This window comes from Salminus brasiliensis, chromosome 13, assembly GCF_030463535.1.
Source record: "Salminus brasiliensis chromosome 13, fSalBra1.hap2, whole genome shotgun sequence".
Classification (NCBI taxonomy): Eukaryota; Metazoa; Chordata; class Actinopteri; order Characiformes; family Bryconidae; genus Salminus; species Salminus brasiliensis.
This window is the reverse complement of record NC_132890.1, coordinates 18,473,691-18,487,558: the sequence shown is the minus strand read 5'-3', so window position 1 is coordinate 18,487,558 and position 13,868 is coordinate 18,473,691. Positions and strand designations below refer to the sequence as shown.

General features: G+C 40.4%; 2 protein-coding genes across 2 annotated transcripts in view; one reads left to right on the top strand and one right to left on the bottom strand.

The window, feature by feature from the left end:
- Positions 1-10,220, top strand: part of LOC140574645 (RNA polymerase II elongation factor ELL2) — a 32,790-nt gene extending 22,570 nt beyond the window's left edge. The window contains exons 5-12 of the mRNA XM_072694511.1: positions 575-816; positions 2,961-3,085; positions 5,377-5,494; positions 5,832-6,282; positions 6,742-6,805; positions 7,419-7,590; positions 7,700-7,744; positions 8,017-10,220. Coding sequence (XP_072550612.1) covers positions 575-816; positions 2,961-3,085; positions 5,377-5,494; positions 5,832-6,282; positions 6,742-6,805; positions 7,419-7,590; positions 7,700-7,744; positions 8,017-8,127 — 1,328 coding nt within the window. The 3' untranslated portion in view covers positions 8,128-10,220. The remainder of the gene's footprint in view (positions 1-574; positions 817-2,960; positions 3,086-5,376; positions 5,495-5,831; positions 6,283-6,741; positions 6,806-7,418; positions 7,591-7,699; positions 7,745-8,016) is intronic.
- A 201-nt stretch (positions 10,221-10,421) lies between these two features.
- On the bottom strand, positions 10,422-13,163 carry pex11a (peroxisomal biogenesis factor 11 alpha). The gene is made up of 3 exons (XM_072694512.1): positions 12,776-13,163; positions 12,530-12,645; positions 10,422-11,997 (listed from the first exon to the last, which is right to left on the bottom strand). Exons 1-3 carry the CDS (start codon positions 12,829-12,831, stop codon positions 11,429-11,431), a joined length of 741 nt encoding a protein of 246 aa, XP_072550613.1. The 5' UTR covers positions 12,832-13,163; the 3' UTR covers positions 10,422-11,428.
- Positions 13,164-13,868: the final 705 nt, after the last annotated feature.

Genomic DNA, 13,868 nt, shown 5'->3' with positions numbered 1-13,868 from the left:
AGTAAGCTCCCTTTACAGTTAGAGCTGTTTCACACTCTCTAGTCGCTCGGTGCATGGCGTCTCCGGAGTATTAGTTCCGCCGGGCTTTGTTTATTTAAAAGTCATATTTCCTGAAGTGGGTCGACATTGCCCTGTTTGCTTTACTGTGTGTGTGACAGACACGCCATGGGCTTCAAACTACCTTCTTTCTTACTGTATCTCTCTATTCTTGTTAAGTCCCTACCTCCCTCAGTCTTCTTTTACCTTGCAACCTTTCTCCACCCCCATCATTCTTGTTTTGCATAACCCAAGTTAAGGGATTTGATCGTTCCTAGAGGCGACAGACTATTTGCGGTGCACTCGGTTTATTTTCAGTCCTAAAGAAGTACTTGGGTTAGGCAATAATCCCTTGTCTTTTCCTGTGTCAAATTTAATGCTGTATTGTCTCAATTTAAAACACTTTCTAATAACTTCAAAACCGTCTTTGCAATAGGCCACAAATGTATCCATATAATAATTTGATTGTTTGGCTTTTGAGAGATTAGGAAATGGTCATTTTATTTCCTTTTTGCATGGTGTTTCCTTTTGTGTTTAGGTAAGTGCGTTAAGATTAAGAGGAAGCAGGGGCTGCCAGGGACCTTCGATGGTGCTAACAGACATTCACCTAGCAACAAGAGGAGCACAGCTCCCAGCGCAGTGACCCACAGACCCCTAAGAGAGCGTGTGATTCACCTGCTGGCTCTAAAGCCATACAAGAAACCTGAGCTGCTGTTGTGGCTGGAGAGAGAGCGAGCAAGTCCCAAGGACAAAGCTGACCTGAGCTCTGTGTTAGAAGAGGTAAAATGCATAAACACATACACATGCACACTCACTTTAAGCAGGATGACACAGAGCCAGAACGTATGTGGGTTTTTCACTTTTTGTGAGGGTGGAAAAAGTTGTGTGGCCACTTCAGCTTCCAGCATGCTAAAGTCAAGTCAAGACAAGTCAGATTTATTTGTATAGTGCTTTTTACAACTGTTGTCGTCACAAAGCAGCTTTACAAAATTAGTAATTAATAAAAGACTGAGATAAAGAAGAAAGAAGAAAGAACATAAGACATAAGACAATAACGAAAGACATGAAGACATAAAGGTGTGTTCCATGGCACTGTTTACATCAGTGTCTCTCTTTCAAACAGCTGGACAGCTAAGATGTTTGACTAAAAAACAGTGACCGTATTCCAAAGTGTACAATTACTATATGCCACCATTTGTTTGGAAGGAACCAAATAATTGGTAAACATAAAGTGATGTAATAAGACACTGCAAGATAATGACTTCAGCAGACATCAGTTATTTGTTACTATGTAATGTGTACCGTTACTATTATCTAACTTAATATAATCCCTATAATTATTTTATAATTTTCTTTTATGATGCTGTCATGGCGTGTACAGCCAGACCAAGAAGGATGAACACACGCAGAGATGGATACAAAGCAAGCAAGTTTATTAAACAAAACGAGCACAAACACCAGGGGTATGAAAAACGTGAGCAGCAGCTAGGGGTAAAACAAGAAACAGAACCTGAACGTGACAACCAAAATGGCAAACACAACAAACCTGGGACTGGGAGGAGCCGGGAGCTGAGCTAGAGTTAAAGGAATACAGAGGGGAAAAACAAATAGGGAACCTGAACGAAAACCTATAGGCAGAGTCTGGGCTACGGGGCGTTAAAGTGAACAGAGGCTAGAGCCGCACTCTATAAACAAAAGAGGGGCAGCTGGGGAACTAGCCGCTAGACCAAACGGCAAGGCCGACCTAACCTGAATATGCAGCGTGCTGCCGTGAGTGTGGATCGCCTTTCTTGAACGTGGATCGCCTGGAAACCTGGGAAGCAAGCGTGCATCGCTTGCCACGAGAGTTGACGGGAGATCACTCCTGAACGTGAGTCGAGAACTAGAGCTGACCTGAACACGCCAGTAACGTGTGAGGAACCTCAGGGCGTACTAGAGATTCCAAATGAATACATTCTCGGCAGAGAATCAAGGGATTGAAGCTCCTTAAGTACCCCCAGTCCCACAAGAACAAAACCAAGAAACAATGAACAATCACAAATAAACATGAATCAACACAAGTGAACAGAACCGAACACACATGAAGACAAACAAGGTGGAACAGAGGAGGAAGTCCTTATTTGGGCCTGTGGGCGGTGGCTCGGGATCGCCCTGGGGGAGGGCGCAATACCAAGTGCCTGACATATGCATGCATATGTTTGGGGTTTGTGAATTACTATTAATAACTGCAATAAATTTAAGAACATCATCTATACTTATTTTTCACATTAGTAATCTTGGATCAGGACTTTATTCTCTAATTCCAAATGACTGTGACTGATCTTTATTCAATACTGAAACAATAGACATTGGCTCCAGGCAGCTGATAAAAGGCACCTTTACAGGCTAAATGTAATGGAGCTCATCTGTCTTATTTGGTGTACATTTTTCTTGCTTTTTTTTGGGAGACTCAGTATAGTAATCAGAGGGAGACTACGGTGCTGGCAGCCGCAATTAGACCATTGCTTTAATCACATTTGTAGGAAGGGATTGTGTTTGGATGGGGGAGGGTTGGGTGGATCCACTGGATATAACGCATGTAGTATTAGAGAACCAAATTGGTGTTTTGGGGTCACTTTTAGGTTTTTAGTCTACAATTGTAAAGATCAGCATATAACGCACTGAATGCACTGAATGTAAGCTCCTTTCAACTTGCATGTTTTCTATAATACACTTTTAAAACAAAACACTTCACTTTTTTGTATGGTTTTTTTGGGGGATTTGTTGGAGATACCATGCACAACAAATTTTTTACCAGTCTTGTATAATATTCTTTTTCTTCTAATTTCTTCTAAAGCCGGACAATCTTAAAAAACCCAGCAGGTCAAGTGTGATTTGAACAGGCTCTAGCAGCCATCACAAATAAATTCTCTCTTTCTCTTTAGGTGGCAAAACTAAATCCTAAAGACCATAGCTTCACTCTGAGAGATGACTTCTACAGGCATATTCAGAGGGACTGGCCTGGCTACTTGGAAGAGGAGAAGCAGCTTATCCACAGGCTTCTATCCAGGTTAGCAAACCTTTCGTCTTGGTATTACCCTGCAGTTGCTATTTTCCTAATCAGAAGCTCAGCATTTACTTAGAGTTTGCATTAACACTGTGTCCTGTCATTTTAGCCTAAATAAACATAAATGCTGCTTTTGTATGGAACCTCTATGAGGCTTCAAGGCATATCTGGGTTTGACCTCCTAAGCTTCTGTAATGGAATGATTGCTTCGGTTGAGCTTTGGGGAATGATGACTGCTTGTTTCAGCCCTATAGCTAGCACCTTGTAGCCTTGTCCCTGAAGTTCACTGCGCTGACACATTGAGGGGCCCTGTTAAATTCCAAGCCCAGCATATATGATCAGTTTAAAAGGCCTGCCAGAGTAATAGTTTGCACAGTTTTCCACATGGCATTGTGAAGTGGAATTATGCTGAGAGCTTCTGAAACAGTGTTCTACAAAGAAACAACAGGGGAAATAGCATTACCTGCTGTAAATTTCAGCAGGATGGGGAAAAGGACTTTCGCAGTGGTGCCGTTTGGGAAGCTTGCCACACTTATTTTGAGTATTCACACACTTCATTCCTCTGGTTTTACCCTTTATCTACCCATTTCCAGAAGCAGGACTAGGAGGGAGGCAGTTTTGTTCTAGCATTGCTCTTGCAATGGACAAGGGTTTTTTAAAACCCCTAGAGTTAGGCTTACACAATGTAGCCAGATTTGAAGGAACTTTCATCCAGTAATACACTGGCCACCCTGTGAGTTTTTCCTTTGCTTTAGTCACTCTGCACTTTAACCAGTGGGTTTCTCAGGTCACAGTAAGGGGGTTCCAGAACAGGTCGCAGGGGAGGAACGATCCCTTGGTTAGATAATGGGCTGCTCTATCTGAGGAAAGAGCTGTAGGAAGCAGATTGCCAGAGGAGAGCGTTCGGGGAGAGAGAATGCGTCTGGCACTATTGTTCTCTTTGCTGGACATCAGCGAAGCCAGCGCTTGTTCCACTGCAGATTTTATCAGCTACCCGGAAACATGCAAGTAGCAGCTGGACTCAGCCTAGCAAGGAAGGACCAAACTAACAAGCCCCGACATTCTGACTAGGGTGTGGGCAAGAGTGAGTGTGAAAGAGTGTGTCGTGAACGTGCAACGAGAACAGCAAAGCCTAAATACACACATGGAAAAAATTGTTGGTACCCCTCGGTTAATTAAAGAAAAACCCACAATGGTCACAGAAATAACTTGAATCTGACAAAAGTAATAATAAATAAAAATGCTATGAAAATGAACCATTGAAAGTCAGACATTGCTTTTCAACCATGCTTCAACAGAATTATTTAAAAATATAAACTCATGAAACAGGCCTGGACAGAAATGATGGTACCCTTAATATTTTGTTGCACAACCTTTTGAGGCAATCACTGCAATCAAACGATTCCTGTAACTGTCAATGAGACTTCTGCACCTCTCAGCAGGTATGTTGGCCCACTCCTCATGAGCAAACTGCTCCAGTTGTCTCAGGTTTAAAGGGTGCCTTTTCCAGACGACACGTTCCAGCTCCTTCCAAAGATGTTCAATAGGATTTAGGTCAGGGCTCATAGAAGGCCACTTCAGAATAGTCCAATGTTGTTCTCTTAGCCATTCTTGGGTGTTTTTAGCTGTGTTTTGGGTCCTTATCCTGTTGCAAGACCCATGACCTGCGACTGAGACCAAGCTTTCTGACACTGAGCAGCACATTTCTCTCTAGAATCCCTTGATAGTCTTGAGATTTCATTGTACCCTGCACAGATTCAAGACACCCTGTGCCAGATGCAGCAAAGCAGCCCCAGAACATAACAGAGCCTCCTCCATGTTTCTCAGTAGGGACAGTGTTCTTTTCTTGATCTGCCTCATTTTTCCGTCTGTGAACATAAAGCTGATGTGTCTTGGCAAAAGTTCTATTTTTTGTCTCATCTGTCCATAGGACATTCTCCCAGAAACTTTGGGACTTTCATTTATTATTACTTTTGTCAGATTCAAGTTTTTCATGTAACCATTGTGGGTTTTTCTTTCATTAACCGAGGGGTACCAACAATTTTGTCCATGTGTGTGATTACTTTTATAATTCCTGGACATTGGTCCTCCTCATAGCGCTAGCCCAGATTATTGTTTAATTTTCAGTTCCCTGAAAGCACAGCCTGGCTTTTTCATAGCTTACTGGAAATTCTAACTATTACCTTGTGTGCATTTGTGCAGTTGATAATGTTTTTCTAACGTACAAGTGAATGGCTAGTTTGTGTGGAATAACAACTATAGCAACATGCATGTTTGTACATCTGATCCTGCAGAAAGCTTCAGCCTCTTAACAGCAGTAGCCAGTTGAAGACCTTCCAGTCCAACTATTCATTCCACAAAACCACAGGGGATTCTCCATCCCAGCTAAGCCCAATGAAGAATATCTCTGTGGTGAGTATGCACATATTACAATAACTGCTTGTTTTTCTGTATTTTTTTTTCCAATCAGGTTGATTTAGTGGTGTTACTCTCCTTCTGCACACCTGGTGTGTGTGATCCATGCTTCTGTTATGTTCTTTCATGGTCTAAAATAACTAAAATGGTCTAAAATACTAGACTTTACACTGTGTCATGTGGTGCCATCTGCTTTTTATTGATGGGCACGCTAGAGACACTTGCTACTGCTTCTCAAGTGCCAATTAGTCTCCTGGCCTGCACTGTAGTTTTAATGTGGTCATCTGTTTTCCTGTGACATTTACATTTTTGTCTCCTCTACTCCTGCTCCTAGAAACGTCCAGTGCCTTCAGAACACCTGGAAAGTCTGACACCAAAGAAGCCGAAATTACTAGACCAGCACCTGCCCTTGCAAACTCCTTCCAGTGGACATCTTGGCTCCTCTATGGGCCACAATTTCTCTGACCCTGGAAGCTCCAGTTCACTAAACAAAACAGAACATGAGAGGACCAACAACAACAGTGTTCAGGAGAGCTCCAATGGCCTTTACCTACGGCACAAATGTAATGAAGCTAATGGTATCCATAAATCAGAGTTTCTTGTTTCGGCCAGCCCTAAAACCCCAAGGACTGAACTACCTATTCGCACCGAACACCAGCTAGCCAACTGCCAGAGCCACAAGAAAAAGAAGTCAAAGAAGCACAAAGAAAAGGAGCGTGAGCGCTTAAAACCTGAATGGGTGGAGACTAGCCCTGACCTAAAGCATAACCAGGAAAATCTTGAAGGTGGGTCTGTCTTGTGATCTGAGAAGAACAAGCCTACCCTTGGTGTGTAAACGATCACACAATCATTAGTAGGACATCAGCGTTCTATTGAGAGACATAGTCAAAGACAAATGAAGAACAAGTCAGGGCATATCTCTGATTAAGTTGTATGTAACAGCATTGCCACTGTAATTGTTCAGTTGTGTGTTTGTGCATGTATGGTGGCAGCCAGCCTCTGCTCGGTTGATGATTGACTCAATAACAGCTGGCTGACCCACAGCCCTGAGGACAAACCGGCATGGCAAGACTTCCTATTCCTACCAAAGTACAACCACCCAAGCTGGGCAGTCTTTCAGCAGCAGTTCTTTTATCATAAAAGTTGCTGTTAAACAACTGCTATAATAGCATGGGTGTTTGATCACAGTTGCACTGTTAGATTTACAATGACCTCTTTTTTCTCTCTCGTTTGTATATGTGTAGACCATGAGGGCCCCAACACACCTGTGACCCGTGCCTCATCGGAAGAGCTGCCAGACTATTTATTGTAAGTTCAGAACTAACTGCATGCCACACTTGGGACCATTCAATAGTACAGAGATTGGCTTCTTGTGTCGATTTGCTTTATCAAAATGAATCAAAGTGAATCAAAGCCTAATTGTATACTGTAAAAAAAAAAAAAACAAGCATCTACAAGGATCTTCTTGGTTCTCCAAGCACATCTGTGTATTTGAGTGATTTGGTTTTTGCAGGTGCTAGCTGACTACACACTCTTAGGTTACTAAGAGTGGCTCAATTAGCTTCTAAGCCAAATGAATTGAGGAAAAAAGATTCCTAGCCTTCATACATGTATATAATGCCAGTACCCATTAAACAGCTGTAGAGGTTAAAGGGAGGGGAAATGACAAAACTCCAAGGCTGTAATTTTCTATTTATACCTCACCATGAGACATGATATTGCACAACTCAAACATAAAATCCCAACTCTCCAGCAGAAAATCCTCACAATATGAAACTCATTTGGCTGTTGGAAAATGATCCAAATTTGCTTTGGGCTACAGTGCCATCTGTCGGTGACTTGGTAGAACTGAGCCATATGCATTTCCAAGTGCCTTCTCAGTTTATGGTTGTCTCAAGCTTATTGTCTTGTGTGTCTCCAGAAAATACAACACTATAACTGACTTGGAACAGCGGCAGCACTACAAGGAGGATTTCTGTGCTGAGTATGATGAGTACAGAGACCTTCATGAGAGGATTGGGAGTGTCACTGAAATGTTTGTCCAGTTGGGGTCCAAGATAAAGACACTATCACCTGGTACTCACGAGTACAAAGTAAGGAAATGAGCACCTTAGAATTCCTTAGATCAAAATGAAGTAAGCTAGCTATGTGGCCAGTAAGTTTTAAGATAAATAATATCCAGATTGTTTGTCAACCTTTCAGGTTATGGAGGAGCAAATACTGGAGAAGTATAGGAAATATAAGAAGGTAAGAATCTGAAGCATGTTCTTGCAAAAACTGATGATTTAAGAGCCAGTTTTCCATTACGAAACTGAACCTAAACCTAAACTAACAAGTATTTTAATTTTAAATTAAGATACACTTTTAATTTATACTTTTTGAACTGAATTGAACTGTTCAAAATTGAACTGGAGGTTGAGAAGTGTATGAGTCTTAGCACTGCATTTTGAATGATTCCATCTTAAATGTTTCTTATTTCTGATGAATATTGAAGGCCCTTTTTTCCTCTCATGTTACAGAAATGTCCTGGCTACCGGGAAGAGAAGAAACGTTGCGAGTATCTCCATCAGAAACTGTCTCACATCAAAGGCCTAATTCTAGACTATGATCGCACTCAAACTCCCTCCTAGTGCTTGGCTGTTCCTACTTGGCTGGCCGTATGGACCAAAAGACTCCTCACTGGACATGAAGAAGGAGTAAATCTGGTTCCTTTTAAAAGAACCGGAAGAAGCATATACACTTCCTCCTCAGCACAAATGGTGGTGAAGTTAGCATCAGCGTCAGACCTTCCCACACAGGCCGAGACCTCCAACTCGTGAATAAAATCCCTTTAAGGTTTTTTTTTTTCCATTTCTTTTGTTGACTGTGTGCGAAGTGTTGCAATGGTGCGATTTTGAGGGTACACATGGAGAGACGTGTCTTAAGCCAAACCCCCCCCCCCCCCAATGCAACATGCATAAACTCTCGACTTACCCCTTGTATTGTAGGGCAATGGGCTCATTCTATGGTACAATCATAGTGACTGGACAATAAGGAAGATTCCTGCTGTGTCTCTGTGCACAAATTCTATTTTGCTATTTTACAGAATGTACATTTGTAAACTTGTAAGATCATGACTTCTATAACAGAGGGTTTTAATCACTGGATAGAATAAGGGAAGCGTGAAATATATAGATGATCTGGCGCAACCCTAACAAATTCTGTGGAGCATCAGGGTGCACTTTCTTGGATGTTAGTTTTTGGATATGAAAACAGATATTCGATATTGAACCATCCTTGCTAAATATAGGGAAGGGCCTTAAATCTCAACAGTCCTGCTTTTTACACACTGCATTTAGGTCTTACTACTATATAATATGATCTGAGATCCGTTTCAGACAGAAATAATGTAATGTAACTTTGGGACAAGTATGTTTTAAACTCTTATCGAGGAGCAGTTATAAATCCCTTTGATCTCATACTTGGAGCCAAATTGCAAGACTCAGGTTAAGCCTAGCACTGGACCAAAAAGCAGTCAAGAATAATTTTAATTGGGCACTTTGTCAGTTTTATTTGGTACAACACAAGACCTAATCTATGTTTGGGAGCAAAAGGGTACCACCGTGGTAGGATTTCCATGAATTGTGTCCAGGGTCCAGTGCTCAAACCACTACAGCACATTGTGTCCTTAAAAAATTAGAATTATTATAATTATACTCCACAGCATACACAATCATGTTTTAAAGCACATTCATTTTCAGGTGTTAATGAAATTTTGGCTTGTTTTTGTCTTCCGAAATATCTTTTTTTTTGGCATTTGTTTTTTTTTTTTTTTGAGCCAATGTCTGTAAAGGTTTTTGTAATATTATAGTGATTGAGTCACATCTGTTCTCTTATAGGACAGATATTTCATGATGCAAAAAAGAGGGGGAAAAGCCTTCTAGTCCACCTGTCTTTATTTTGTTAGTGTTATCCATTAAGTTGCTTAAACAACTGGGATGTATGATGGTCACTTTCACTGTTCAATTTCTTTGATAAAGGTTTATAACTTCTAAAACTGGCACCTCCCATCCTGCTTTTAGAGAACTGCCATCCTACTACTTCCAATCCCAAGTAGCACCTTTTACACAAGTATTGCTCCTGAAGATCTTGCTTATTTTGCTTACGTAGTCTATGTTCTAGTTGAGTTCCAGTTGCAAAAAGGACAGTTCTCTGGAAGCAGGGTTAGACATACAGTACCTGCTCTAAACCCTGATATTAAGTTTGATTTTATATCCAACACATTTTGATTTATTCTCAGGTGTGTGACACCTGGTAGTATCCTCCCATTGAAAGTTGCTGTTGCCCCTTAATTGGGTTCTTTTTAATGAACTAAACCAAACACCAAGAAGTCTTGTGGACCAGTGGATTGTTCCTGTATGTTGATGAACAAGTCATCATAATCAGGGGTCTGCTAATTCTACCGTCTTGCTTAACATGCATTTTTGAAAGTATTTTGTAAGTTTTGTGCTTTGATATTTCTCTTATGGAGACTGCTAAGTTGTTATTTATGTCCCTGCAGTGTTAGTTCTGTCTACTTCTCAGTCCAAATTTGTTATCTGTGTGGAAGCTGATAGATTTGCCAAAATAGCATAGTCTTTTTTGTTTGTTTGTTATTATTATTATTATATTCTGATGTTCTTCCTTCATGGGGCTACTTCATGTATTGATGTAGATGCCTTAAATAAACTGGACCGCATTTAAATGCATTGTAAAAAAAGTCCTGAACTGTCTTAAGTATAGAATTGATAAATATGACCTTAGAGATGCTCTCATTTAAAATACCTACAGGGTATTTTGCAGACTGTTGCGTAACAGGTTTTTGGGTTTTAGAATTGGCCTGTTTTACAGCCCTGTTTCAGTTATGCAGGTTTGCTTTTAAATGAAGAGACAGCAGTGGTTCAGGTCGCTTCCATGTACCAAATTTATTCAACTATGCCAAGATAAATACCGTTTTCCATTTTAAAGCATCTGTAAGAACTGCATGAAATTATTCTCAATTTCCATGAAATGCATTGCACAAGTTATTCAATAGATAAAAGTAGTATTAATAATAGTGTTTAATAGCTTCAGAATTCTTATTAGGCTCATCTGTTAAACTAAAAAAAAAAAAAGACATTTGATTTGCATTGTACTCAATTCATATGGGGGGAAAATTATTGTAACATTGTGTAATGATGACACGCAGTAATGTTAAACTTTCTTATTAGTACCAAATCACTATAAAAGATCAGTTACAAAAGGTCCCATTTAAAAGTGCATTGTTCCTCACACTACAGTTTCAGAAAGCAGTATGGATGAGGAAAATAACAAAGAATATTAACAACACAGTGTCTTGGCCAGCTTGCAATGTCATGTTCTGTTGTGAAACGTTGTCTTTAGTCCTTAGTGTCCTTAGTTCTGAAGCACTAAATCCCATTCCCATTCCCTTTTACTTAAGCTGTAAAATAATGAAATGCAAAACTTTTTTTAGATACCAAAACAAAGCCATAGTTCTGTAGATAGCTGGCTATTTGTACAAGATTTAGGTTTAAGATTTAGCACTATTTTACTGGTCACTGGTGGGTTGCATAGTAAGTAAAACTATTTAGTTGTTATGAAGCAAACTCCTAGTTTATATCCACCACCATTGTAAAGAAAAGAGTACGGTTCCTTACAATGGCCCATTTCACATCAAACCACTCTGAATAACTCTCTCAACCATTGACTTATGCAGAGGTTTTGGAAATTCCACTTAAACCACTAGAGGGCACATCTAATTTTATTCCCCCACCCCCATATAAGACCTTCTAGTTATTTGCCTCCACATATGAAGCAAACGTTCATTATTCATTATCCTGATATATTGATTCAAAATTCTCTCAACAGCACTATCTGACTGAAGCTTTTAGTCTTTTCTTTTCTATTCTCATCTCATGGTTTTATTTTTAAACTGGGCTTCAGGACTGACAGAATCCCTATGAGGGAAGACACAAGTCCACACATCCCTATGATTCCTGCATTTGTTTGATAAATTCCCAGCTTGTCAAGTGGAATAAAAAGATCGCACACATTCTTGAGCGTATCAAGAGCGACGGCTGGATGACTTCTGAGGCTCTCAATTAACAGAAACAGAAATGCATCGAGCTGGGGAATAATAACACAAGCCACATCAGGACTGCCATTCAGATGCTGGTTGACTTTTTGCTGAAATTTCCTCTCCCGAGACCTCTGCACCATGAGCTGAACAATCACATAGGCATCTCTTGTGAGATTCATCACCAAAGAAAAAAAGTAATATCGGTTAGCATTAAGGTTCCAGCGGTCCTTGTCGATACCTTGGATGAGGCCAAGAGTCCTGGCCCAGAGCACGTTGTCACAAATGAAATAAAGGGCGCGGTTGAGATTGGCCATGGTGAGGCACAGACGCAACACAGGGTCAGATAGGTAAAGAGTTTTCTTGGCCGCATCAATGGAGTTCACAGTATTGCCAAGCCTGAAAACTGAACAGAACACAGGTGGCTTGTTTTTTTAATGATGTATGACTGATGCCATTTCACAAATTTACTCAAATCATCAGTGGAATATAATCCCAGATGAACACAACTTTAATAATGACACACACACACACATAGATATATATATTTGTGTCTTATAATAAAATAATTCATTAAATAAAACTGTTACTTATTTTATCCAAATCCTTGTATCTTGTAGTTTTGCAGTTTTTTAACTTGTTGTTCTTTATATTGCATCCAAACTTAATATTATATTAACCAATATTAATGCTCAAAATTACTTGGAATAAAATATTTCTACATTGATTGACACTATTCACACTTAATTACTTTAATTACACTACAGCTCCATGTGAACCCATTCATTGGGGAATAGCCTGGTGCACAGAACACATGAATAGTGTCAGGGGGTTAACGCAGAAGAGCACGATATGGAATTGCTCTGAATTTTTTGGGAAATTCTCCTTACTAGATGTTTTCTCCTGAAAGCACACAGTAGGGGTCGCGCCACACTTACGCTTTCGTCCGGAGCTCATGTTCGCCTCCAAACTGCGCAGTTTTACCAGTAAGTCTTTTCTCGTCGAATCATTGCGAAGCACGTACTTTGCCAAGGCACATGCATACTGAGTTGCCCTAAAAACAAGCCAAGTTAACGAAAAGCTAAACTAAACGACGTGAAGAAAAAAAACAAACAAAAAAAAAACAACAACAACAACTGTGAAATATGCAAGCTCTAGTACAAAACGGTTACTTGTGCACTTACCTGAAAATACGATCTCTTCCTTGGGTTTGGTTGGTGACTTTAATAAAGGATTCCATTTCTACAGAAGTGTCAGGAAGACTAAGGTTAGGGGCTGGTGGCTTGGTTATCAATGGAAGTTAAAGGGCTGCTAAGTTGAATCAGGCTACGTGAACGTTAGCTAACTTTTGGCGAATTGTGTTTTCATCTTGTTACACACCCATACAAACTAACAAGGTATACTGGAGTGTAAAGTTCACTACATGGTAGCTAAGATTAAAACAGCCTTCCTCTAAGCACTAAGTTTTACCGCAGATCTGAAATCTGGTGAAAGTTCATGCAACACGCCGAGAAACACAGGAACAGACATCACGGGTTCCAGGTAGCCTGATTTGCCACGCTACTGATGGCACTATTGGTTCCACAGCCATAAAGATTAAAAAAAAAAAAAGATCCCCCAGAAAGATAACCTGTCGACCAATTCACGTTTGCTTGAGTAAGATTTACGCCTGGTGCTTACAGTAAAATTGGCTTTAGTCGTGGTTAGCACTAATTACTTATTTGATTTTCTTCTACACAAATATTTTTTTGCACGATTGTGCTTTTGTTAAGCAGTTGTACAATACATAATAGAAATTCAGTTTTTAATCACAGATCCTTTAGTATTCATTTCTGTTTCAGGACGGGTGTTTTAAGCTGACGGTAAGGATCTGGTGTAGCACTACTTCCTGTATTTGTTTCTGTGTCAGACTCGCTAGTCTAGCGGCTAACTGGTGGTTAGCGGGGTTTTACATTGTGAGCTGACGATACGACCGATTCATTTGTCTACCAGTACAGCTCTCTGTCTCATCTGTCGCAGGGCAAACATGTTTTGTTTGGTTTGGTGTCAAGCTCTGGAGACCTTATACACCGCTAGCTCGGTGGTAGCGCTAGCCATGTGTCAAAGTAACTCCCACATAAATGCCAGAGCGTTCACTGCAAAACATTGTCCAGAGCATCACACTGCCTCTCCCAGCATCTAGTTGCCATTTCTTTCCCAGTCCCCATGACGCACACCTCACCGTCCACGTGATTTACAAGGCATGATTTATCAAGGCGTTTCACCATACTATGAATG